Source organism: Lampetra planeri, chromosome 51 (assembly GCF_965212315.1).
Source record: "Lampetra planeri chromosome 51, kcLamPlan1.2.h2, whole genome shotgun sequence".
Lineage (NCBI taxonomy): Eukaryota > Metazoa > Chordata > Hyperoartia > Petromyzontiformes > Petromyzontidae > Lampetra > Lampetra planeri.
Window position 1 is genome coordinate 2,830,720 of NC_136157.1, and position 26,568 is coordinate 2,857,287.

General features: G+C 49.7%; 2 protein-coding genes across 13 annotated transcripts in view; both read left to right on the plus strand.

Moving 5' to 3' along the window:
• Window positions 1-4,635, plus strand: part of LOC144734403 (cysteinyl leukotriene receptor 1-like) — a 32,176-nt gene extending 27,541 nt beyond the window's left edge. For all 11 annotated transcript variants that reach the window (XM_078616573.1, XM_078616571.1, XM_078616564.1 and 8 more), the window contains one exon: window positions 3,340-4,635. In XM_078616573.1, the coding sequence (XP_078472699.1) occupies window positions 3,340-3,481 (142 nt within the window). In that variant the 3' untranslated portion in view covers window positions 3,482-4,635. The remainder of the gene's footprint in view (window positions 1-3,339) is intronic.
• An 8,697-nt stretch (window positions 4,636-13,332) lies between these two features.
• Window positions 13,333-25,917, plus strand: LOC144734395 (cysteinyl leukotriene receptor 2-like). 2 transcript variants are annotated; one of them, XM_078616552.1, is made up of 2 exons: window positions 13,333-13,571; window positions 21,249-25,917. In XM_078616552.1, exon 2 carries the CDS (start codon window positions 21,320-21,322, stop codon window positions 22,592-22,594), a length of 1,275 nt encoding a protein of 424 aa, XP_078472678.1. In that variant the 5' UTR covers window positions 13,333-13,571; window positions 21,249-21,319; the 3' UTR covers window positions 22,595-25,917. The 2 variants fall into 2 exon arrangements, with proteins under 2 accessions (XP_078472678.1, XP_078472679.1); XM_078616553.1 differs by lacking the exon at window positions 13,333-13,571 and adding an exon at window positions 18,071-20,938.
• Window positions 25,918-26,568: the final 651 nt, after the last annotated feature.

Sequence of the window (26,568 nt, forward strand, 5' to 3'; positions counted from 1 at the left end):
TAAGTACTTGCTTGGTACTCAGGCCCGACTCCAGCTCCTCTCAGATATCAGGGGCCAGTAGATTTGCTTTGTGTAGGTGTGGAGGTGGGGGGGGGGCACCGTAATATCGATTCACTGCGAAGCGATGTTGGGTGGAGCCCAACGGACATTTAGTGGGGAAGGACCCCAGTGCCTGATTAAGCTAGTGCGGGGCCTGTAGCCCTAAATAAAAAAAAACACATTAAATATTAAAACACATACATTTCAAACTTGCATAGTAAAGTAGTTGTATTTTTTTCATTTGCTATACAGCCAGATAATACAACAAATCGCTAACCTTAAACACCCAGTCATTCATAAAAGTTGAAGGCAGTATAGTACTATAATAATAGAGTGAGTGCAGAATCACCGAACCGGAATTGACATCTTTAGCGCGGGGCCCTTGAAAGTGCGAGGCCCGTAGCATATGTAGCTACTTTTGCTACTAGGATCATCCGGCACTGAAGGGCCCCCACACCACCCCGCGAACACCCTCCTAGCGTCAGCCCCGTGAGTACTTCGATCATCAAGTGCCACTAACACATTGAGCAACCTAAAGCCTCCACCTGTCATGGCCTCGTGCCATCATCACTTCGGAGCTCTTCCGCACGAGGCACCTGCAGTTCCTACATATATTTGCATTGGTTCCAGCCTCGCCAGCGCTGCTTTTCATTTGCCATTTTACGGGAACCCACGTAAAGGCCCCTCATGGAGCAGTGGATTGACTGAAGGTCTGTATATTTACGGGAAGGCCTGCTGCGCCTTCTCTCCAATGCCGTGACCGATGTGATCACTTTTGGGGCTCTTGAACTAAACTGGTCCAGAATCCCCAGGATTTCGGTGAAATTGCCAAAAGCTCAGTGAGCCCAACTAAGGCACGATAGCAATATAAATATACCATCGCGATAGACGAGATCCTCTTGGAGTTTGCGTGTTTCTCTCCCCGTGGTCGCGTGGATTTTTCTCCACGTTTTGAATCAATATCACGCGTTGAGAGTATTTGGCCGCTATACATTTCCAAGTGATAAGCCACTTCATTGAGATCCTTTGTGGCCAAGTCGCTTATGAAAAATAGCTCTATAGCTCAGTGGGGCCTTACCTGGTAAAACTTTAAACATATTGTTCAGGTTGTAGTGAGTGTTGTTCGCTACAGCATCCAACATTTTGGTCCATGGGCTGGAAGATTCTTGAGGAACTAAAATCGTCGGACTTCACAACCAACCAACATGCGGTCCACCCCGAATATATAAAAATAAAAACATCAGAGAGAAAAATAGACGATTAAAGTTCGCGTTGAGTGCTCCGCAATTATAAAGACTGCCGCTGAGCACGAAGAAGGGAAGCTGGCAGGCAACACATTTTAAGTTCGGCGTCTTCAACCTGCGGTTTTGTGGATGTGGTTTGCGGAGCTTGGTTACCAGTCGGATGAATATCACGTTGACCATGCTCTCTCTAGAGCTGGAGCAGTCTCACCGTGACACTGACCATGCTCAGATCTTTGATACAGCACATCCGGCGCTAGATTCGTGGAAAATATTTTTTTATTGAAAAACAAAATTTTCTGCACAGACCACGAACTTCAATCGCTCAATAAGGGCAGCAGGCAGCAAGAAAGCGATGTGGGAAATGCGGCCGCTGGCTTAAGAGTGGAAGTTAAATGTGGCCCATGAGCAACAATAAATTACGTCTGATAAGATATTTCTGATGTTCAGCAAATTTTAATCTGGCGTCTATTCTTCAGGATCTTCATAATTGTATTCCTTTAAACATGCTTTGCAGGGGTATGCCTATCCAATTCGCTCTCTCGGAAAGCACCCGGCCTTGTCAGAAGCCCAGAAGCTAAGCAGGGTAGAGCCTGGATAGCGCTTGGATGGGAGATCACTTAACCCAATCAGGTGGTGATAGGTTGCATGGCTGCGTGGTGGACAGCATTGGGCATTGCACCAAAATCAATTGCTGTACTGCACTTCTGTGCTCCCGCGTCTAAACTCCCCGCTCTGACCAGCGTGGTGAAATATTTTGCTATTTTACCAGGTAAGGCCCACTGAGCTATGTAACTCTTTTTCAGAAACGACCTGGCAATCACAAATGATAGCTCAACGAAGTGGTTTAACACTTGGAAATGTATAGCAGCCAAATACTCTAAACGCATGTTTATAAATGTGGAGGGAAAAATCGGAGGACCCGGAGAAAAATCCATGTGACCACAGACAAAGAGAGACACACACAGACTCAGGGTCAGGATCGAACCCACGACCTCCTGTATACCAGGCGAGATAGTTAGTTAACATCTCGCCATCGTAGCACCCCCAAACAAAAATAGCCATGTTCAATCCCGAGTGAGCCTCCCCAGTGGAGGATTCACAGAACGGGCTGCGCTTTGGCTCGTGCGCAGACATACACATACCACACGTCTCGACTGGCACACTCGAATGAAAAGTGTGGTCAATGTTAAGAGCATACGGGCCTGACAGCCAACCCGCTAAGTGTCCTGGAGACATGTATGTATGTATGTTGAGCTACTTTCGCACCGTGCGTAGCCAACCGTGCTAATCGAAGGTGTGGGGTAGGAAAACAAACTAAAACACAAACAGCAGTTCTAAACACATGCGTTTTTAATCTAGACATCACAGAAGTTGCGTGTGTTTATACTTGATTGCGTATTCTGTTCATAATGAAGGTTTTTGGGTTAGATCGCCTTATTTATAAATGTGTTACAAGCCTCCACCACCCGGCATGGACAATCAGTAAAAAATGTGTCACGTTGACAAAAGACAAATAGTTCACTACTTTACCCCACCAGTGTGTTGAAGAGTGGATCCACAACATTTACAATTCGAGTAAGATGTTTCACTAGAAATTACATCCAGCATCTTCGGGCGATTTGCCAGAATAGTGAAGCCATTCACCTGCTTCCGGTCTTAAATAGTTCGCGATGACGTCATCATTGTTGAACCCCATCAGGATTCGAGATCAGAGGCGGAGGTGGGGGTGGGGAGGGTTGCGACACATTTACAAATAACGCGATCTAACCCAGAAACCTTTGTTATGAATAATACTGGTCGCAGAAGCCTACGTGTTAAACTGCTCAATCTGTGTTTTCGATGTCACTTTCCCACCCATCCCCGCCACCATAACCCCAACAAACTGTCATTCCCTCTCCCCGTGTATCCGTCTGTTCATCCCGAACCCTCCATCATCCATCCGCACACGAACACACACACACGCGCCCACACGCTCACACACGCACACATCACGCTCACACACGCACACATCACACACGCACACATCACACACGCGCACGCACCTTCTCGCACCTAGGCGATCCCGACGGAGCTCCTCGAACAGCTCCCTTCGATCCAGAGATTCCCTGCAGCCCAAGAACTCGGTCAAGTTGCAGATGCAGTCGGTGGACAGATCAGCCGAGGCGACTGGCAACAGTTCTCAAGAGGTTGACGAGTGACAAATCAGCAAGGGTCTCCCGGATGGTCTTAGATTTCTTTCGCCCCCCCCCCGCAACCTCTGATTAGCACAGTTGGCTACGTACGGTGCGAAAGAAGTTTAACATACGTACATACATCGCCAACATTTTCACATATTTCTAAGAACCCCCCCCCCCCCGCCTCCACCCCGACCCATTACCACGCAATTTTTTGGGGTAGCAAAATCATGGTATTATGGGAGATGCGGCGAATGATTTTGGAATTGTCAGTTGGGGTGGACAAGGTACGGGGGGATGTCGAGGGTAGGTGGTGGGCAGGGAGCGAGGCCACCTCCGATGAGCACGGTTGGCGACGTACGGTGCGAAAGAAGTTCAAAATGCACACGTGCACGGGGCGATTTTTGGAGGCCCTTGTGTGCGTGTGGATATTGTCAGCGTTCAGACTCGGCACCCCAACAGCCTAACTGCCCGAATGCGTCCCTTGTAGCAACGATTGTTTTGCAGCACTGCCTTCTGGTGACCACCGCTTTGCCATGCGGTGCCCCCCCCGCCCGCTCCAACCACGAATGGCTCACAGAGCTATACCAGATAAATGAAATGAAACTGAAACCTGATTCCACATTCGTTTCTTTCAGTTTGGACCATCGTGTAGTGTATAATGTACTAGCGGGAAACACCCGGCGGTGCCCGGGGGAAAAAAATGTTGAAAAACTTCTCAAAACTTTAAAAGATAACATATACCAATGAAAAAAAAACTTTGATCATTACCTCATGAATAAAAATTAAAATAAAACCCAACGCGCGGTGGAAAAAAAACTTTTGCTCGCGCGCCAAGATTCGATTCTTTAGATCGCGCAAAGGAATCGAAGGTTGTAGATTTCTTTAGAATCGGTCTATTCCCGTTTAATCGATACCGCAAACGCTCACCAGATATCGATTCTTGCCACACACTGCATGGTCATTTCGCCCCCCCCCCCCAAAAAAATATACCAAAGTAAAATGTTATACGTTTTACATTGTGTACAGCATGGGAGCTAGCCACATGGGATACACGGCCTACGCGGAGGGTTGGGGGGGGTGCGTTACGCTTCCACATGCGCGGGTCACATGGCAGATGTGACGTCACAGCTCATTTGCCCTGCAAAAAAATATTCATTATTGAGCCCCCCCCCCCCCACCAAAAATACAAAAGTCAATTTTTATAATGTTTGCATGATGTACAGTCTGGAAAGTACTCACATGGCAAATTTCAAGTTTGTTGCATGTCGGGAAGTATGCTAAACATTTTGAACAGACACATAATCACGCATTTCCCTTATATATAGAGATTGTGTATAATTTTTTTCGCTACGCCCTTCCACCGCCGATTAGATTTGGTTCGTCAGCAAAACTGGAGGAGGAATGTTTATTGCACTGTTTGTTGAACTCCTTTCGTACCGTACGTAGCCAACCGTGCTAATCGGAGGTGCGAATGTTGAAAGTGCGAGCAGACGTTAGTCACGTTTCACAAGCGACGTTTCGATGGAGAATACAACCAGCATCATCAGCTTGCTGCCATTCCTCCCGCACCTCCGATAAGCACGGCTGGCTATGTACGGTGAGAAATAAGTTCAACATACATACGTACATAAGACTCACATAGAGACCGATAGTTTGTTGTCCCAACACCCACACCTTCGATTAATTATCACGGTGGGCTTAGTACACTGCGAAAGAAGTTCAACATAGGACATAAATATAGGCGTTAATAAAAACTATGCTCTCTTGCACAGAGGTCCAACCCAAAATAAACCCATCACGAACCGTAAACCCCGGTCGTGAGAGCCTATGGATACAATTCTCCAACACGTGCTTTAGATGCACGGTGGTGGCCCCATTCAAGCACCGTCAAGACACAACCCCAGGCTTAACTTCCGAGATCGACCGTGTTCCTGGTGATTTGGTCGAGGCCTATAAAACCCGCGCACGTCTCTGCTTCCCACCATCGCCAACCCGCACTGACCAACGTGGTGAAGTATGGTCGTACTATTCCCCAAGAGCCTGTTATGGCGATCCTCATGGTGCTGATCGGGTCCTTTTTTCAATCTATATCTGATCCGGTCGGTCACATTATTTAGGCTTTTTTTAATATCAGTCACCGTTTCTGTGCCGATGACAGCCAACTCTCTGTACCACTCTTGACCCGCTCGAACCTAGTAAGCGACTCCTCTACTTACGAACGAGTTAGGTTCCAGATATCTGTTCGTAAGTCCAACTTTACTCCCGTCGATTCAAAACATGTTGTACGACATATACAGTAAACACGGGGAATGGTTTTAAAAGTTGTATAATTTCCTACAGATGTAGATGCCCATTGGTTCTTCATGTTCTGCAGATGTAGATGCCACTGGTTCTTCATGTTCTCCAGATGTGCCACCACCGCCATATTTTGTGCGGCGGTTGAACTTACGATTCTCGGTCAGAACAGGCAACTGGACATACGGGCAGGTTTGTTCGTATCTCTAAAAGTTCGTAAGTCGAATGTTCGTAAGTAGAGGAGTGTCGGTACTATCGTCTTACTCGATTATGTACGTCCAGTGTGGGCCACTCAGGGTGTTTGTAAAAGAGTGTCTAGACCAGGGGTCGGCAAACCTGCGGCTCCGTATCCGCATGCGGCTCTCTAAGGACTGCTGCTGCGTGACGTCATTTATTAACGACCAACGTCTTGTATTCACATGCATTGCCGGCTCTTTAAATAACACATTCCTGCGGAGGGAGCTGGTAGGAACGTTGGGTTGCTCGGTCAATGGCCAGGGTCAACGGCGGCGTGGTGTATTCCGCAAATATGCCCGACTGTGAGGGCGAGCACAAGCCGGCGTGAGTAGGTTAAACGTTGATATAAGGGCACCACGGGGTGACCAGCCCCTCCCCACCCAGCCTCATCCCTCCCTCCCACCCCCCACCCAGCCCCACCCTCCCCACCCAGCCCCTCCCCACCCTCCCCACCCAGCCCCTCCCCACCCTCCTCTCCCCACCCAGCCCCTCCCTGCACGACGGACACAATAATCCCCTGTGGGCTGGTGTAACCAGGAGGTTCCTACCAGTATTAAGTGTATATATAAATATTTTTTACCAAATTCGAAAAAAGCCTCTTCTTATTATTTGGTTCTTTCGGTTAAGTCACGTCTAAAGATTAAATAATAAATTAAATTAAATAATAGAATACGACGTTTCGATTGCAACACAAGCAATCATCATCAGGTATAATGAAATAGCGACATAATATCTAACCAGAAAACTATAGACAGACATATTAAAATTAAATAACCTAGTAAAATATCGAAATGTAATGTAATACAACACAGAGGGTCGGTCAACACACAATTAACGCATAGCCTGGTTGATTACGTATTTCAAAGATTGCTAAGTTAGAATTTAAGTGTGAACATTCTAAAGAGGACACAGGCAGATAAAACAAGTCGCCAGAGAGAGAGAAAAAAGATAAGCTTAAAACTTCCCCGTAGAAGTGGTTCAATCTTAATTTTAGAACTTTCGTGACTGCAGGAATTATTATTTGGTTCTTTCGGTTAAGTCACGTCTAAAGATAAAATAATAAATTAAATTAAATAATAGAATACGACGTTTCGATTGCAACACAAGCAATCATCATGATTGCTTGTGTTGCAATTCCTGCAGTCACGAAAGTTCTAAAATTAAGATTGAACCACTTCTACGGGGAAGTTTTAAGCTTATCTTTTTTCTCTCTCTCTGGCGACTTGTTTTATCTGCCTGTGTGCTCTTTAGAATGTTCACACTTAAATTCTAACTTAGCAATCTTTGAAATACGTAATCAACCAGGCTATGCGTTAATTGTGTGTTGACCGACCCTCTGTGTTGTATTACATTACATTTCGATATTTTACTAGGTTATTTAATTTTAGTGTGTCTTTCTCCTGATTTTCAGGCTTGCTTGCTGTGCCATCGTACTCGCAGCACCACGTTTTCTTTTGGACCACTCATTGATATGCTAATTTTTTCTAACCCCCCTCCCTCTCTCTGCCTCCGCCCCCCCTCTGTCTATTTAAGGCCACCCCACAGAGACGATCACCCCTCTCTGTCACCTGTGTTGCTCTCGCTATGTATGTATCTTGTGATATCTGTCTGCTAATATGTCTGTCTATAGTTTTCTGGTTAGATATTATGTCGCTATTTCATTATACCTGATGATGATTGCTTGTGTTGCAATCGAAACGTCGTATTCTATTATTTAATTTAATTTATTATTTTATCTTTAGACGTGACTTAACCGAAAGAACCAAATAATAATTCCTGCAGTCACGAAAGTTCTAAAATTAAGCCTCTTCTTGTTATTTAGGTTTGCCAAACCCTAGTCTGGACGTTACGTAGGCTCCCCCTTCTGAGGGTAGCGTTGTATACGTTCGGCCGGGTGGCGTTTGTATTTTTGTTTTTACATTTTGTCCACATTTGTTTAAACCCAGCTTAGAACGTCACTTGATGTTTTACTGCGGTATTTCCTCAACCAACAATGATAGTCGATGTTCCCTCCGCATTCCTTTGATGTAAATAGTCGTTCAATGTCTATAGGGTTAAGACGCCGCTGTATACATTTCTTTATAATCACTGTGTTGACATTATGTTTCGCAGTGTGTGCCGCTAATGCTGAGTTTAATTACCTAATGTGTTGTATGCTGCATGCATTGTGATATTTGTCAGTAACCCATGATTGGGAAAAACCAACAACCTTTGTCTATCAATAACCTGTTGTGCTGTATCCAATGATTAATTTCCAGCTCTTTTGTGCCGAAGTTACTCCTGGGGGTTGTGCTGGCTCACGAAGGCTGATTAGAGCTTTGGGACTAATGGCTGAGTGTGAACACGGCTGAGGGTCCTTTAGTGGGGCTACACGACATGCACGTTGGATGATTTTTAGCAAATAAATGTGCAGATGTTTGTCGTGTGCTGCGTGCGTTATTCCATATCGTGAATGTTGACAAATCGGACACTTGTATCCGACTCATGAACTGTAAACTTTTTTTTTAATTACCAGGTAAGGTCCACTGAGCTGTGTAGCTATTATTCCGAAGCGACCTGGAAATCGCAAATGATAGCTCAACGAAGTGGCTTATCGCGTGGAAATATATAACAGCAAAATACTCTAAAACGCGTGTTTCTAAATGTGGAGGGGAAAACCCAAAGTACTCGGAGAGAAATATGCACGATCACGGAGAGAGAGAGAACATGCAAACTTCAAAAATACTGCAGGCGTCAGGGTCGGGATCGAACCCACGACCTCCACTTCCTGTACACCAGGCGAGGTAGTTAACATCTCTTCACCATGGTACGCCCAGGCATATTTTATAGAGACAAGTGCTGTAGAGTTGTTTCCGCGCTATAGATAATGTCGCTCCCTAGTCTAGACACATTCGTGACCAATCGCTGGTTGGTCACCCGGAGAGAACTCACGCGTGCGAGGGGGAAACACTCTATCCCACACGGACGGAACAAGGCGAGTCCACATTTCTTGCTGGACCGCCGTCTGCTGGCGAGCCAGGGTTATGACACCTCGCCGCCAAACAACGGGAAAATGTTACAGCGTAAATTGTCAAGCAAGGGGGAATCGTTTAAATGCAACTTACCAAAGGAAATGAATGTCGTTATTGCGCCAATGGTATCAGCTTCAGTGCTCACAGTGCTTTAGAGTTGCGACAATTCCTTGGCAAGGTAACCCGCGTGATCGCAGTGTATGTGCCAGGCTAGGTGCACCACTATTCCCAATCGGCAACGGCGTGTCCATAACATGGTGGGTCACAGGACTAGCCCAGATATTTATTCTCAAGGCCAATGAATCAGAGAAACAACAGATTTCACCTTTGGTGGCTCAAGCTCCGTGGTGCCAAGGGGCCGTCCATAAATGACGTCACGCACCTAGGGGAGGGGGGGGGGTCAGACATTTGTGACGATATGTGACGAGGGGGGGGGGGGTTAAGAAATGTGACGTCACATCAAAATGCGCAACTTTAAACAAATATAGACAACACGTTCTACTTAACTAAATAGACTTTTTTAATAAATGTTTTCTCCTACAACATCAGAGTGCAGCGGCACATTAAATACGCACTACAATGACAATAGTTTTAAAGCGATTTGAAGCATGTTTTTTTTGGGGGGGGGGGGGGGCAGAGCTTTGTGACATCATATTTAAGGGGGGGTCTGACTTTTTGTGACGCGTGACGTCATTTATGGACGGCCCCCAACGGCTTCGCGTTTGATGCGACAGCTTTAGAGCCAGGGCCATTCGACACGAGCGGAGCGGCGATTCATTGCTGTGCAATGAACCCCGCGGCAGCCTGGGTGAATTTCGCTACGTCTGTTCAGCTCCCGAAGAAGCACGCGGGCAGCGAAACGTCGAACAGTGCGCCGGGACGCACAGCAAAGCCGTTGCAGAGTGAATGACAAAGGTCTTTGCGATGCTGCTGCGTTTGGCAGTGGTGACTGAGTTCAAGCAACACCAACTCAACACACGAACTCAGCGCTCAGAACGCGAATCTAAAATTTAAAAAATTCGACGTTTCAGGCACTGGCCCTCCTTCCCAGCATCTGTCCGCTGTTTTATTGTAACGTAATACGTGATAAAAGTAGTCGTGTATGATCGGCGACGTTTCGGGCAATTCCCCTACTTCTGCATAGCAGACAGATGCTATACAGCAACAACCACATAGATAGTCTATGAAGTAGGCCTATTGTCCGAAACGTCGCCTATTACAGTGGACGAAATAGGCCGGTAAAGTGCTGCCCACAACCCCGAGCACGCAGCACGCGTGGTACGCCCCCCACATCCCCCCCCCCACCCACTTTGCACGACCCCCCCCCCACCACCCTATCCCACCCCCCCCACTTTGCACGACCCCCCCCCCCACCACCGTTCCCCCCCCACCACCCTTCCCCCCCCCCCCCCCACTTTGCACCCCCCCCACCCCCGCAGCAGCAGCGATGGGGAGCCGACCGACAACACTCGCACATCAAAACACATTCCTGCGGAGGGAGCTGGTAGAAACGTTGGGTCGCTCGGTCAATGGCCAGGGTCAACGGCGGCGTGGTGTATTCCGCAAATATGCCCGACTGTGAGGGCGGGCACAAGCCGGCGTGAGTAGGTTAAACGTTGAGTTTTATAAGGGCACCACGGGGTGTACAGCCCCTCCCCACCCAGCCCCACCCCTCCCACCCCCCACCCAGCCCCTCCCTCCCACCCAGCCCCTCCCCACCCTCCCCACCCAATCCCCACCCTCCCCACCCAGCCCCTCCCCACCCAGCCCCTCCCTCCCCACCCAGCCCCTCCCTGCACGACGGACGGACACAATAATCCCCTGTGGGCTGGTGTAACCAGGAGGTTCCTACCAGTAAAAAACAACGGCTTTAATAACAACTCCGTTTAACTGACGGTCGATAAGTTCGTCAATGGCGCCTGAGACACGCGGCACCTGCGTTTTGTGCGAGCCGATTCCACAGTTTAGGGACCGCGGCGTTTTTGACCTACACAAAAATATACAAATAATAAGGCGTCCATACAAAATGTAAATTGCTTTAAAGTAGCGAATTAATTGATTAATTGATGCCGATTTTGATACAGGCATGCATTGTCACCGGATCTGAATACGTGTGCAAAATGTGGAATTGATTTGACAACGGGAAGTGGACGAAATTCTGATTACAAGATTTGACCACGACCAACATAGGAGTCAAGTTAAGTAAAACCGTTGGAAAAAAAACAACTTTATTTATTACTTCGGCCTTTAATCTTTAATTGAATTAACCTTGTCAAATGCAACACTCATTTATGTTATTGCTTCTTCTTCCCTCTCTCTCTCGTGCGGCGTTGTGAGAAGCAATATTTATTTCACACGGACTGTATTCTTATTATTAGTATTCGCAGTGTTTGGGGGCCGTCCGTAAATGACGTCAGGCAATTTTGGCCGATTTTTGACCCCTCCTCCCCCTCGTCACACGGCGTCACAAAAAGTCAGACCCCTCTCAAATATGACATCACAAAGCTCTGCTCCCCCCCATCCCCCCAAAACCATATTTCCATTTTGAAAATAAAACTTGCTTCAAATCACTTTAAACTATTGTCATTGTAGTGCGTATTTAATGTGGCGCTGCACTCTGATGTTATAGGAGAAAACACGTATTAAAAAGGCGTTGGAAAGCTGAAATTTAGCATAAAATTCACTTTAAAATATTCAACGTCTAACTAAAACTGCAGATGTTCAGAATAGCATATTGAAAGTATCTTATAATGAGAAAATATTAAAATGTATTATAACTATATAAAAAAATACCTGAAACATGGAGAGTACAATTATAACAATCACATATTCATTCCACAGAATGAAAAGCCTTGGTAGGATCAGAATAAAATGTTTAATAACAATCATTCAAAAAAATTACAAAATGTTTGCTTCTCCATTCTCCCATGGAGAAGCAAAATGCTCCTTCATGGAATAAATAAATGGTGACCTTAGTAAATTAATAAAATCAAATAGTTAATAATGAAAATTAATCAAAATTAGTGTTGTTATAACATATATATTTAATTAAGTTTATTTAAAGTTTCGCATTTAGATGTGACGTCACATTTCTCAACCCTCCCACCCCCCTCGTCACACATCATCACAAATGTCTGACCCCCCTCCCCCCAGGTGCGTGACGTCATTTATGGACGGCCCCTTGCCTTTAATTCGGCAAAGTGTTATTGTCGAAAGTCTCGGGTTTGTTTGTGTCGGTCAGAGACGACACATGGTGTGTTACACCTGTGCCAGATGTTACACCCCAGGTGCCACTGTTCCAGGTGTTGCACCTGGCAGAGACGACACGTGGGCGTGGGGCCCACTCGCTATCCCAGCCGATGTCTCGAGCGCGTATCGTGCAATCGTCTCGCCCTCGGCTGGCGCGTCTTCCGTCACCTCCTCAAGATTATCGGGCACACCGCGCGTGTCGTGACGGGAACCCGCAAGATCGCAAAGTGTCCGTACGGTGCTCGATGTGACGCCTTGGCTTCCGCCGACGAACGAACGCAGCGTTATAAGGTCGCGCCCGTTACTCACAGTGCTTACAGGGCCGTTCATAAATGACGTCACGCACCTAGGGGGGGGGCGATATTTGTGACGATGTATGACAAGGGGGGGGGGGTATTTGAGAAATGTGACGTCACATCAAAATGTGCTACTTTAAATGAATATAGACAACACGTTCTACTAAATTAAATAGACTTTTTAATATTTTATCCTACAACATCAGAATGCAGCGTCACATTAAATACGCACTACAATAACAATAGTTTAAAGCGATTTGAAGCATGTTTTTTTTTGGGGGGGGGGGCAGAGCTTTGTGACGTCATCTTTGAGGGGGGGGGTCTGACTTTTTCTGACGCCGTGTGACGATGGGGGGGGGGGGTCAAAAATCGTCCAAAATCGCGTGACGTCATTTATGGACGGCCCCTACACACAACCACCAGCGAACCACAACGCCTCGCTGATCTCGCCAAGGATTATAAACTATCACGCGAACTGCGATCATCCTCGCAGCAGCAGCGGCTCCTGGCTGGCCCTTTGGACAAAGGCGGCGGTCACTGCATCGCGCGCTTTCAGATGCGCTTCTGCGGCCGTCTGGAACGCTCCTCCTTTCCATACTAGGAAGCCACTGGGAGATGTGCACTTTTAAATAAACTAGATTGGAAAACATTTTCTTCAGAACTACTTTTTAGCGTTCAGTTTGTTGTCCACCCTACGCACATCCGATTAGCACGGTTGGCTACGGACGGTGCGAACGAAGTCCAACATAGTAGATACATCGGGGAAGGAAGTGGTGTGGGGAAGAGCAAGGTGGGGGTGGGGTGGTCAGGGACGGGGAAATCCCAAGAGCGTGTGGCGCTTGCTGCGCCCCTTTTAACTCGGAATGACTCAAGACAACAGACGGCCCACGGGCACACGGAGAGAGCGAGGGGGAGAGAGAGAGAGCGCGCCTTGTGTTGTACGCGAAACACCGCGCCGTGGAAGTCGCAACGCAGCCGAGTCGTCTCGTCGATCAAAACGAACCACGCGTCTCGTCCGTACAGGTACGGATTCTATTCGCCGTTACCACCACCATCATCATCATCTTCTTCATCACCATCATCATCATCTATAGCGGGCATGAGCTATTTACTGCTGGATGAATGAATGCGGGGCATCGTCGCCATCGCTGAAGCGGTCTTGCGATGCCCCAGTAGCTCTCGTTCACGGTGGCTAGGAGATGTTAACTACCTCGCCCGGTATACAGGAGGGTGTGGATTCGATCACAACTGTGACGCCTGCTGTATAGTTTGAGTTTTCGTGTCTCTCTCTCTCTCTCCGTGGTCGCGTGGATTTGTCTCGGAGTCCTCCGGTAATTCCCTCCACATTTAGAACCAACAACTGTCGTTTCGAGTATTTGTCTGCTATACATTTGCACGTGATAAGCCACTTCGTTGAGCTATCATTTGTGATAGCCAGGTTGCTTCTGAAAAATAGCTCTATGGCTCAGTGGGCCTTACCTGGCAAAAAAAAAATACTGTACATTGAAGACAATACAGACGAGATAGCAAAAACGAGACAGTCCCAAACATCCAATTGAGTCAGTTGCATTAAAAACGACAAAACATTGAATCGATCCCTGCATCACAAAATCGTGGGGCGCAATTGGAATCGCGTGCGTGGGAACGTAGCGGTAAGTCCCAGATGTGCCGCGGTGTTAGTCGCAGGTAAGTCCCAGATGTGGCGCACTGTCAGCTCGGACACGCGCGACAACGCATGGACGTTGCCTACCACACAAAATGAGTTCACGAATAATTAACTACAACGAATTACCATTTATTTATTTATTTAGCCAGGTGAGCCTTACCTGGCTCATCTGGCTGTTGCCCTTCCTGTTCGTGTGTGGTTCCTCGTCATGTGGAGTGAGTCAACACTGAACGGCCACGTGATACAATGCGAAATAATTATTTATTGTTGTCATGAGTAGAATACAATGTTTGTTTTGACACCAAGTAAGGCCCACTGAGCTATATAGCTCTTCTTCAGAAGCGAACTGGCCACAAATGATAGCTCAAAGAAGTGGGTTATCATCGCGTGGATACTTACAGTAGCCAAATACGCTAAACACGAAAGCCTACGTGTTAAACTGACGCTAAACACGTGATGTTGATTCAAAATGTGGAGGGAAAAATCGGAGGATCCGGAGAAAAATCCACGCGCCCACGGAGAGAGACACACCGCAAACTCCAAGTATACAGCAGGCGTCAGGGTCGGGATCGAACCCAGGTCCTTCTGTACATCAGGCGAAGTAGTTAACATCGGTGGTGCCACGGTGTAGGTCAGGCGATCACCCCCCCCCTCCCCCCGCGTTGCTGCTCTGCAAATGAACCTGAGAAGGTAAGACAAAGGGAGATGCGTTTGCTTGTGTGTGTATGTATGCGTGTGTATGTGTGTGTATGTGTGTATGTATGTGTGTGTGTATGTGTGTGTATGTGTGTGGTTGGAAACATTTAGGTTGGCCTGCCTACGATCCATCCTGGGTTTAACCAGGCTGGATTGTGAGGAGCTCACAAAACCTTGAAAGATCTGGTCAAAGTCCCATCGGTGAGCTCCTCCGGCAGGCAAGGCTGCGTTGGCTGGATGATGTAGCCCGCATGCCCAGCCACCGCATGCCTAAACAGCTTTTGTTCGGCCGGATCGAGGGGGCTAAACGGGCGCGGCACGGGCTAGAGAAGAGATGGAGTGATGTGGTACAGGAGGACGTGGAGCTGAGTGGACTTGCCGATGACTGGTACCAGCGGTGTCAAGATCGGCCTCAGTGGAGGAGGCTCGTGAAGGACGCTACTGGGCAGTTGGAGGCAGTCGCCATCCAACAACAACGGAGGGCGGAGGAGCGACGCTCACAACAACGAGCGGAGCGCCGGGTGGCTAAAGCACAGCAAGTTGGTACAGTAAGGGGCACAGGTGGTGCATCAGCCAGTGATCTCGGTCATCTCGGTCAGTCGACCCGTGGCACCTGCTGGGTCTGCCCCGTGACCTCCTGCCAGCGGGCGTTCGACACTTCACGTGGCCTCAAGGTGCACTTGGCCTGGCACAAACGTCGTGGTGACGTCACCGCCACTTAGTGGCGAATGGCGGTTGTTGTTGTATGTGTGTGTATGTGTGTATGTGTGTGTGGGAAGCGGTAGTGCAGAGGTTAGCGCGCTGTGCTACGAACCTAGCGACCCGGGTTCCATTCCCGCTCACGGTCAATACCAGTGACGATAATCTGAACCGGTCCCGGGCCTCTCCTAGGTCAACTCAGCCTCAAATGAGTACCTGGTGCGGTGTGCAAATATCGCCACTGGGGAGACAAAGGCGGTCGGGCGTGGTGCTGGCCACCCACCCCCTCGTGTACCGTTCCGGCCTTCATAGGTGCTCGCTAACAGCACTTGCCCCTACAATCTGTCAAGGCTATACGGGGGATTTCTGTGTGTATGTCTGTGTGGGCAGTTGTGGAGAGAGTGGAGAGTTTCCCATACCTGAGCAGTGTGCTCATGACCGGCTCCCGTTTAACAGCAGAGGTCTCACTCAGAATCAGTCGAGCGGCAATATTTTTCATCGGTTGCGTAACGCTGTGTGGAAGCTACCTGGTCTGTCGCTCCGAACGAAGCTTCAGGTCTTCTCAGCCACAGTCATTCCCTCCCTTCTCTACGCTTGCGAAACGTGGACCCCCCTAATGGAGCATCTTCGCCGGTTAGAAACATTTAGGCTGGCCTGCCTACGATCCATCCTGGATTTAACCAGGATGGATTGTGTGAGGAGCTCACAAATCCTTGAAAAATCTGGGCAAAGTCCCATCGGTGAGCTCCTCGGGCAGGCAAGGCTGCGTTGGCTGGGTGATGTAGCCCGCATGCCCAGCCACCGCATGCCTAAACAGCTTTTGTTCGGCCGGATCGAGGGAGCTAAACGGGCGCGGCACGGGCTAGAGAAGAGATGGAGTGATGTGGTACAAGAGGACGTGGAGCTGAGTGGACTTGTCGATGACTGGTACCAGCGGTGTCAAGATCGGCCTCTGTGGAGGAGGCTTGTGTAGGACGCTACTGGGCAGTTGGAGGCTGTCGCCCTCCAACAACAACGGAGGGTGTAGGAGCGACGCACACAACGAGCGGAGCGCCGAGTGGCTAAAGCATAGCAAGTTGGCACAGTAGGGGCACAGGTGGTTCATCAGCCAGTCATCTCGGTCATCTCAGTCAGTCGACCCGTGGCACCTGGGTCAGCCCCGTGACCTCCTGCCAGCGGGCGTTCGACACTTCACGTCGCCTCAAGGTGCACATGGCCTGGCACAAGCGTCGTGGTGACGTCACCGCCACTTAGTGGCTAATGGCGGTTGTTGTTGTTGATGTGTGTGTATGTGTGTGTATGTGTATGTGGAGCGGTGGCGCAGCGGTTTAGCGCACTGCGCTACTACTCCGACGACCCGGCAACCCGAGTTCGATTCCTGCTCGCGACCAACACCAGTGACGATAATCTGAACCAGTTCTGAGCCTACCATAGGTCGACTCAGCCTCAAACGAGTACTGGATCTGGTGTGATGTGTAAACATCGCCACTCGGGACGACGATGATTGATGATGATGATGAAACAAGTCACGGCGATTAATTTTGATCATACTTCACCACGCTGGTGAACGCGGGGTTTGGTAAAGGCCGGGACCGTAGAAGGACAACAAACGGATGTTGCCGCACTGCCCCATAATCCACTGACAAGGTGGCGTGGGACGGTGACCTTCATCCAGCCGTGGATTGACCCATAACCGCACCGTACAATTACATGGAGCAAACAAGTCGTTAGGATGTGCAATGGTTATTTAAGCTGTCGTGAGCCCGTGGTGTTTACAGTGAGAGAGAGGCGGACTGCGTGCACCCGGAATTGAGTACACCGGTTTGATTTTGACTCTGATTTCAATTGGCGGAAGGAACTCACCCATCACAAGTGAGAGGAAATACACTCGAGAAATGATTTATGCAAACAATAGGATCGGTTCTCCCATGCGCCTTTGCGTTTTGTCCGCCAAACAACTCAAAGGGAGTCAGGAACGTGGCCGAGTTATTTATTTGGACGGCAGCAGGACAACGAGGGGCGCGGGCCTCATCTCATCCTCGGCGTCATCAAAATCTAATCGCGGAGTGGCAGCCCGAGGTCGGGAACTCATTCCGAGACGCACGTCCGCCGAAGGAGACGGAGCGATGCAATCGGCTCGTGCCCGGGTGTCACGTGACAGTGCTGCGTCAAAGCCCCAACGGCTCGTGGGGGCTTTAATCCGGCAGTGGATTGATCATTGGCTGATGATTTTGATGACAATCATTGTGGGAGATGCGACAGAATGGTGGAGGGAGGCCTTCATCCAGCAGTGGAGTGATCATGGCTGATGCTAATGCTGCGATGTGCCTCGTGCAGTTAAATTCTGCTTGGCTCGGTCTACTCCATCCCGTGACACGTGTGAGGCGGTACCAATGAGTTACGGGCGAGGCGTGGGTGCATTCCAGCACGCTCAGGGTGAGTGGGTGGCGGGGGGGGGGTACTTGCCTTGGCTTTGGCTTTGTAACTCGGAGAGGGCCAAGTCTAAAGTGCAGAATTCGTTCAAGGCCAAAGTCAATTTCGCTTTTGTGATAACGTAATGAACCACAATGCCTTGCTGATCTCAAGGAGCATAAACCATCACACGAGCTCCGGTCATCCTCGCAGCAGCGGATTTTGGCTGCTGGTTATCGAACAAAGACGTTCAAAGCATTTCACGCTTGCAGATGCGCTTCCGTGGCCGTCTGGAATGCTCTTCCTTCCGATATTAGGAAGCAACTGGAGCGATGCACTTTAAGATCTAGATTGAACAACTTTCTTTAGAACTGCTTTATTGGTGTTTAGCTTGTTTTCATTCTCCCGCACCTCCAATTAGCACGGTTGGCTGTGTACGGTGCAAAAGAACTTCAACGTACTTACAAACCTTACCTCCCAAGTTGGTGTCTGCTCACGCACGCGTGTTTTCTAAATCGCACACGCTCCTCTGTCTCTCAAACGGAATGTCGAGCGTGCCTCGCTCCGTGCCTCCTTGCGCACCTTGTAGTTTTTATGAAAAATAATAATAATACTCGGTTTGACCCTGTGTGGCAATAAAACAGGAGGTGTCAAGGAATCGAGTCTGCATTAACCACATGGACTTGTGGTGAACAAGCTGTCTCTGGTGTAGGACAATCAGTTCCAAAGACAACGCATGCATTATATCAGAGCTTGTTTTGTTTGCATGTTCACCACAAGCAGGTGTGGTTAATGCACACTTGATTCCTCGCAAAGGGTTTCTATTTGGTGTTTGAACATATTAACGCCTGTTTTATTACCAAAAAGGGTAACAAACATATTCTTACTTCTCATATTTTTCTAGAGTGAAATGGGGACGTGACGTCAGGTGTGCCGTTCAGTGCAATGACGTCACGTCTCCTAGAGTACTTAAGGGAGACCCCGTGACGAAAGCGGGGTCACTGTGGGAGCGGGGAATGGTAGAAGGGTAGAGAGAGAACCAGGGGTAGAGGGATCAAGAGGTGAGTCTGAAGAGAAGCCGGTGGTAGCCGTAGACGTGCTTCTCTCTCCGGTCGGTGGAGTTGGCAGAGTCCCCGATCCGACACGAGAGAGAGAGAGACCGGAGCTAGCCGGGCTGGGACCAGACAGAGCAGGGTCGTGTGGTGAAACTCAGTATAGGACCCCTAACCCCTGGGAAGTTGTATACCCTGGTGTGTGTTATTGTTATATTCTTGATAAACCTTTGGCGGAAGCCTCTCAACTTACCTGCTTATCCGAGTGCGTCCGTGGGTACTCCTCAACACTTTGATACTGGCATAAAAGTCCCATAAACTTGTAGCTTTTGTTTGCGTTTGACCTCGTTTTATCTCCACCACGATTCTGATGGTGACATCACGGCAGACAACTGCCTCGTGCACTTTGCTACGATGGTATGCGAGGGTTACGTCTCTTAATGGTAAATATCACGTCGCTCTATCCCGCTTACGTACAGTAGAACCCAGAGGTGTGGACTCGAGTCATGCGACTTGGACTCGAGTCAGACTCGAGTCATGATTTTGATGACTTCAGACTCGACTTGGACTTGCCTCATCTTTGACTCGACTTGACTCGGGACTCGAGAGCAAAGACTTGAGACTTACTTGTGACTTGCACAACAATGACTTTGTCCCACCTCAGAGGTGTGGACTCGAGCCATGCGACTTGGACTCGAGTCAGACTCGAGTCATGATTTTGATGACTTCAGACTCGACTTGGACTTGCCTCATCTTTGACTCGACTTGACTCGGGACTCGAGAGCAAAGACTTCAGACTTACTTGTGACTTGCATAACAATGACTTTGTCCCACCTCTGGTAGAACCCCTCTTAACGACCACCAGTTAACGACGAAGCGCTTATCGACGGGCCTCCATAGAGCCCAGTGTGTAGTATATAGTTTAGTGTATAGTAGCGCATAGTTTAGTGTATAGTAGTTTATAGTAGCGTAGTGTATAGTAGTGTAGTGTGTAGTGTATAGCAGAGGTGTGGACTCGAGTCATGTGACTTGGACTCGAGTCAGACTCGAGTCATGAATTTGATGACTTGCGACTCGACTTGGACTTGCATAACAATGACTTTGTCCCACCTATGAGATGTGGACTCGAGTCATGTGACTTGGACTCGAGTCAGACTCGAGTCATGAATTTGATGACTTGCGACTCGACTTGGACTTGCATAACAATGACTTTGTCCCACCTCTGGTGTATAGTAGTGTAGTGTATAGTGTAGTGCCTCCAGAAAGCCCAATGTGTTCGCTTACCGACCGTTCCCCTGTTAGACAGGCTGTTGTATGCACAGTAAATATTAATTAATGCATTGATTAACCATGTTTATTTTAATATTATGTGTTTATAATAGTATTAGTATCTTTATGTGTTGATATTCATCGTTGAAATATTAGAAAGTACGTTTTCTGCGTGAAAATGGTAACCTTCGATGCTATCGGAACGAATTTAGCCTTTAACGTGTATTTCCTGTACTCGCTTAACGACCTAATCACTGAACTCTAATCCACATGGCATTCCCTCTCTCTGTCTCTCAAGAGCATTTGCGTAATTCCTTGACTTTGACAATGAATGACTTCTCGCATCACACCACTGGAATGGTAAACCAGGTCACAGGTCTTCTTGCCTCCCCCACGCGGAGCATTTTCTGTGAGCTGGCATTGATTGAGTTACCACGCGGAGGGTAGTCGGGGGCTCTATCTCTCGCTCGCTCTCTCGCTCTTAACACTGCAACGGGGAGGAAGTCGGCTTAGGACAATTGCACAACGCCGCCCGATGTTAACAGGATCGGGAAACGACCGTTCCTCGTCGCCGAGGGACTTCCGAATCCCTTCGGGTCAGAGTCGCGCACGCGCACACCTCGACACGCCCGTGTCCGCAGACGCGAGCGTGCGCACATTTCGAATCGAAGCGTTCGGCAAGCGCGTTCTGGCCCCGCGTTTATAAAGTACCGCAGCAACGTCTTCAATTGTGATTACACACACACGGTAGTAATATCCCCCACTGTGGCCACACGCCTGCTGTGTGCCACAACAAGGCGCCTGCCTTCGCGATGGCCTCGAGCTCTCGAGACGAGAGTGCCAACATCAAATGTACTAACTCGTTATCATCATCATCACCACCACGACCCACCACTACCCCCACAGTGGACGAGGCGCGAGGGGCCTAGGACGACCTGCGGCGGCGCAGGGAGCTCGAGCGTCCTCGCTCTGGGGTCATGACGGAAGGAGCGTGGAGCTTCGGGCCAGAGTGCTCCGGCACCGCCACGACAATCGTAAGCGACCTCGGCGATGGCCCCAACAACAACAGCGGCGGCGGCGGCGTCGGCGTCATTCTCGGCAACTGCTCGATGGGGCACGTGAACGTGTCGGCCGTGCTCTCGGGCGAGGAGTACAAGTACCCACTGCTGCTCGCCATCTACTCGGCCACCTTCGCGCTGGGCTTCGTGAGCAACTCGGTGGCGCTGTGGGACTTCCTGTGGCACCGGCGCTACCGCTCACCCAGCTGCGTGTGCCTCATCAACCTGGCGCTCGCCGACCTCCTCTTCGTGCTCTCACTGCCCATCCGCCTGTTCTACTACTCGCGGGCGGCCGACGTGGAGCTGCCCGCCACCCTCTGCCGCGTCAGCCACTACGCCTTCTACGTGAACATGTACGGCAGCATCTACCTGCTCGCCTGCTACAGCGTCATGCGCTACCTGGCCGTGGCGCGCCCGATGCGCGCCAAGGAGCTGATCACGCTGAGGCGCGCCGTGCTCGTGTGCGCGGCCATCTGGATATTCGTGCTCTCCTCGTGCGCTCCGCTGCTCATCACACGCTCCGCCGAACAAGGCACCAAGTGCTTCGACCTGCAGAAGGGCTCCGTCTCCTTCCTCTACAAGATGAACGCCTTCGCCGCCGCGGTGGGGTGCGCGATGCCCTTCGCCGTCATCCTCCTCTGCTACGCGGGCATCTGGAGGTCGCTCGTCGGCGGCCCCGAGACGTCCCCCTCGCTGGTGTCGTCGTCGCCGTCCGTGGCGTCGTCGTCTCTGCCGCCGATGCTCCGGCTGCGTGCCAGCGGAGGAGTGCGCGCGGCCAGACGCAGGCGCGCGGCGCACCTCATGCTGGCCGTGGTGCTGGTCTTCGTCGTGTGCTTCATCCCCTACCACGCGCTGCGCACCGCCTACCTGCACCTGCGGCTCTGGCACGGGGGAGACTGGGTGGGGGTGCACAAGTGTCTGCTGGCCGCCGCCACGCTCACGGCGCTCAACTGCGTGCTCGACCCGCTGCTCTACTACTTCTCGGGGGAGATTTTCCGCCGAAGGGCGCTGGCGATGTGGGACTCCGCCGTGAGGCTGCAGTCGACGAGGAGCGGCGGCGCGGCCGGGGGCACCGCCACCATCGTCCTGCCCAAAAACAACAACAACAGCAGCAACAACAACAGGGGCGCCGCGTCCCCTGGCCGCGCGCCGTCACGCGTGGAGAAAGTGGCGACTTTGGACTGCCCTGTCTAGAGCAGAGGGGGGCGCGGACACGCTTCGGAAATTGGGGGGAGGTGGGGGATGGAGGTCAGTTCCATGCCCGGCTATAGCTCCTCTGGGATAGCGGGGCCACGAGAGAGCTGCCGTGGCTCTGGGTCACCACTGATGAGAGTGAACGTGGGGTGGGCCCAAGGGACTTGTCATTGGTGCAGAGACGAACCAGCAGCAGCAGCACCGGCCGCTAGAGCCGGCCCAGCCACGGTTTGTTCGTCAGACTACAGGGTGGGATGGCGTTCACAGAGTCCTCTCCCAACCTCGTCACGGATCACAGGGGTTCTATTTGTGCCACAGTTGTATTAAACCTTACGCAACCAGCCAACTACCGACTCAGTGCTGAGCGTACTGTTGACGCGCCGCTGCGTGTTGAGAAGTTCCATCATCAGGAATAATCGGCATGAATGTGACGTTACTGAAGGGGGGAAAGACAAGGGCATTCAAATGTATCACGTTCTCTGTACAAAACGTTGTCGCTGCCGCTTAGATATATCTAGAGACAAACTCGGGGCCCGGGACACACATTTTCAAATTACATTTTTGTTTATCCAAGTGAGAATGCAAGAAGCAAGTAGAGTCTTATTTGCAAGTGACCACGGGCATTGATCTGCCGGTGTACAGCGTGGCCCAGGTGAGTTGTGACCCCGCCCCATTTAATTATCTAAAACTCAATGTTTATTTTATTAAAGTAAGTTTTACTTTGATCAGAAATGAATATGCAAAGGGATTTTTTTTCATAGGGGTCAATTATTGGACATCTATGAAAAAGCTTTATAGCTCATCGGATTTCTCCAGTATAAAAAACATTCTGCTAATTGTGAGTCTCAAGGCATGTGGACCACCCTGTATAACACAAATCGAGCCACGTACCTGGTAATGAATGTTGCAAATTCTGGGCGCAGGCCACCCACAGTGGCTGTGCCACTGGTCTAAGAGCCTTGGGGCACTTGCTGCGCTTGCCAACGTCTTGGAATTCACACAACTGCGATGCTCACAAACCGACCGCGGCTCGCACCGCCTCCCTCCATGCAGACGCCGAGAATTGGGCCATTGCGCGCCGCACGATTGCCAAACACCCAGCCACGTGGGCCACGTGACGTAGAAGCATCGGTAAACATGCAAAGGCGGCAAAGGGCGTGGGGTTGCGAGGATTGCGGTTCGTGAAGAAGCCCCGTTGGTATGGTGACAACGCCGTTTGCCGCGAAATCGGGATCCGCAAGGGACGCTGTGGTTAAAAAAAAAGAACTATCTGTGTAAGAGGACTGCACGACCTTTGAGTTCCCGTAAAGTATTTCATGTGGTTTTACTCACTGGGTTACCCGCACATCACTTGCAATTCGCAAATCTAGCTGTCGCCTGATGAAGCTAGTTGTAATTACTGGCGAAACGTCGTACTCAGATTGGAAATGTTGTGGATTTGCTCTCCAAAACACAGGTGTGCTGTACTAGTAACGAATTGGCATGTTCCGTTTACGTGACAAACCTTACTAATTGGCTGTGTCGGGTGGTGGCGGGTTTAACGACACATATATTTACACGATCTAACCCAAAATAACCTGTATTATGAATGCGCCCTATTGTTTTGCCAGATTTCGGAAGCTAATCTTGGGGTTGAGCCTGGGCATTGCTTGGAGCATAAACCATCACGCGAACTCCGGTCATCCTCGCAGTAGCAGCGGATTTTGGCTGGTCATCGAACAAAGACAGTCAATGCATCGCGCGCTTTAAGATGCACTTCTGCGGCTGTCTGGAACGCTCTTCTGACATTAGGAAGCCACAGGAGCTATGCACTTTTAAATCTAGATTGAAAACTAATTTCTTTAGAACTCATTGTTGTGTTTAATTTGTTGTCCTTCTCCCGCACCTCCTATTAGAACGGTTGGCTACGTACGGTGCAAAAGAAGTTCAACACACACACATACATACCACAAGTGGTTTATAGCCTGTGGGATTACAAGGTGGACAGCAGAGGACAATGGAGCAAAATCTATCGTTGTACTGTATTTATATGTTCCCATGGTCTATGCTCGCTGCCATCACCAATCGGCACTATCGTGGTGAATTATGGGTAAAAATAAAAATCCACAGGACACGCACGGTATGGGGGACGCCATCATCCTTTCAGTGGATCGACACATGGGCTGTTACATCTACATGTGCATTAGTCACTGGTTATTTTATAAATGTATCAGAATGAGCAAGATTTATATTTATAGTAGAGATAATATTGTCTATGTAGCAATAGATAAATAATTAAGCAACGGATTAAACACTCGGTAAACGATGCATTGGCAAAACATCCCAACGCAACACCCTTCTGACGGAATGTTTTCAAACTCAGCGAGGCTTTCCTGGAAACATTCAACATAGCTGCGATTATTCTAAATCGCAACACCCACTTGTCAGTGAGACTATTTACCCACCGCGTGTCCCTTGGGAGGTCACAAAGCACGACTCCCGCAGCCCACGCGACCTTTTATTGCATCGAGCAAATAAACCCCGGCCGGTGCAGCGTAAAAGAGAAACTCAATTAGAATGTAAACTTTATAGTGGCCGAACGGGAACATGAAAGCGCATTGTGAACCTTTTGCTGCTCTGGTGATCTTTACTCCCCCAAATTCCAAGGTTCGTAATCACTTGAACCGTTGGGGTTTGTCTTAACCAACACACTATATAAGATAAGATGGAAACAGCAGGAGGAGGATTTCTCCACAACTGTCGCCTGATGATGTTGGTTGTAATTACTGCCGAAACGTCATGATACTCGAATTGTAAACGTTGTGGGTTTACTCTCCAATACACCGGTGTGCTGTACTAGTGTAATGCGAGCGTAAACGGGGTTCGCTGCTGGGCTCTGGCCCAATCATACGGCCCGGGGTATTGGGCGGCGGAGCCCAGTATGGGGGCATATGGGAGGGCCCGCCGTTCACCTCGGGTCCAATCGGAAGCGAGGTGAATGGGGGTGGAGCCAGCAGGGCGCTATGGGAAAGCCGGATCTGACGGTCCGGAAGGGGAGGAGACAGGATCACGTGGTAAAGGGGATATAGGTGGGAGCCCGGAAGGGCTCCGGGTCAGTTGTTGGAGTGAAGAAGCTGAACCACGTTGGGTGGCCGGAGGGGATCCGCGCCATCAGCCACGTGGCTGGAGGAGCTTCGGCACACCGTCGGCCAGCGGTGTGCGGAGTGGGGGAGCGGAAGGACTGACGAGGAAGCGCGTGTGGAGCGCGCGTGAGGAGACGCTGGTCCGCTGTCAGGACCAGCGGGGTGCGAGCAAGAAGCTAAATAAAAGAGCAACGGAGACCAGCAGTGTGTGACGAAGTCTTTTATTACACTAGTAACGAATTGGCATGTTTTCTTTACGTGACAAACCTTACTGATTCCCTGTGTCTGGTGGTGGCGGGTTTAATGACACATTTACACTTACGCGCTCTAACCCAAAAACCTCTATTGTGGACAATATTGTTGTCAGTATTGTCATTCGTGCTTTGGAGTTAATACCGCCTCTTTATGCATTGACGTAGGGTTGTTTACATGTTAGTGGTGCAACGGTTCAACTTTGTAATGTCTTGTTCACGCTCCCTCTAGTGGTAATTGTTTGGCCTTCTCTTCCACGCTGACCAAACGTCTCGGAAGTGGCTCGGGAGCATACACATTTTAATCCATTTATGATGCCGATGCGTGTGGTGTAACCAGAGCTTCATTTCAAGCCCAGTGTGTGCACGGTCAGCGACCCGGAACACCACATCCACAGTACTTCTCGCTCCACCAGCCCTTGGGGAGTGTACTCATTTCAAAACATTCAAAGTGGGACGGTGCATTCTGCAGTGTGGGTTTGCGTGGTCCTGCTGTTAGCTCTCTCAAATGTTTGTGGGGCGTACCCACGCATTGTCCGTCTATTTGTACGTATGTTGAGCTTCTTTTGCACCGTACGTAGCCAACCGTGCAAATCGGAGG

Bases quoted from the DNA above. Each gene is read 5' to 3' on its own strand.
- LOC144734395 (XM_078616552.1), top strand. From the start codon at position 21,320: ATGACGGAAGGAGCGTGGAGCTTCGGGCCAGAGTGCTCCGGCACCGCC.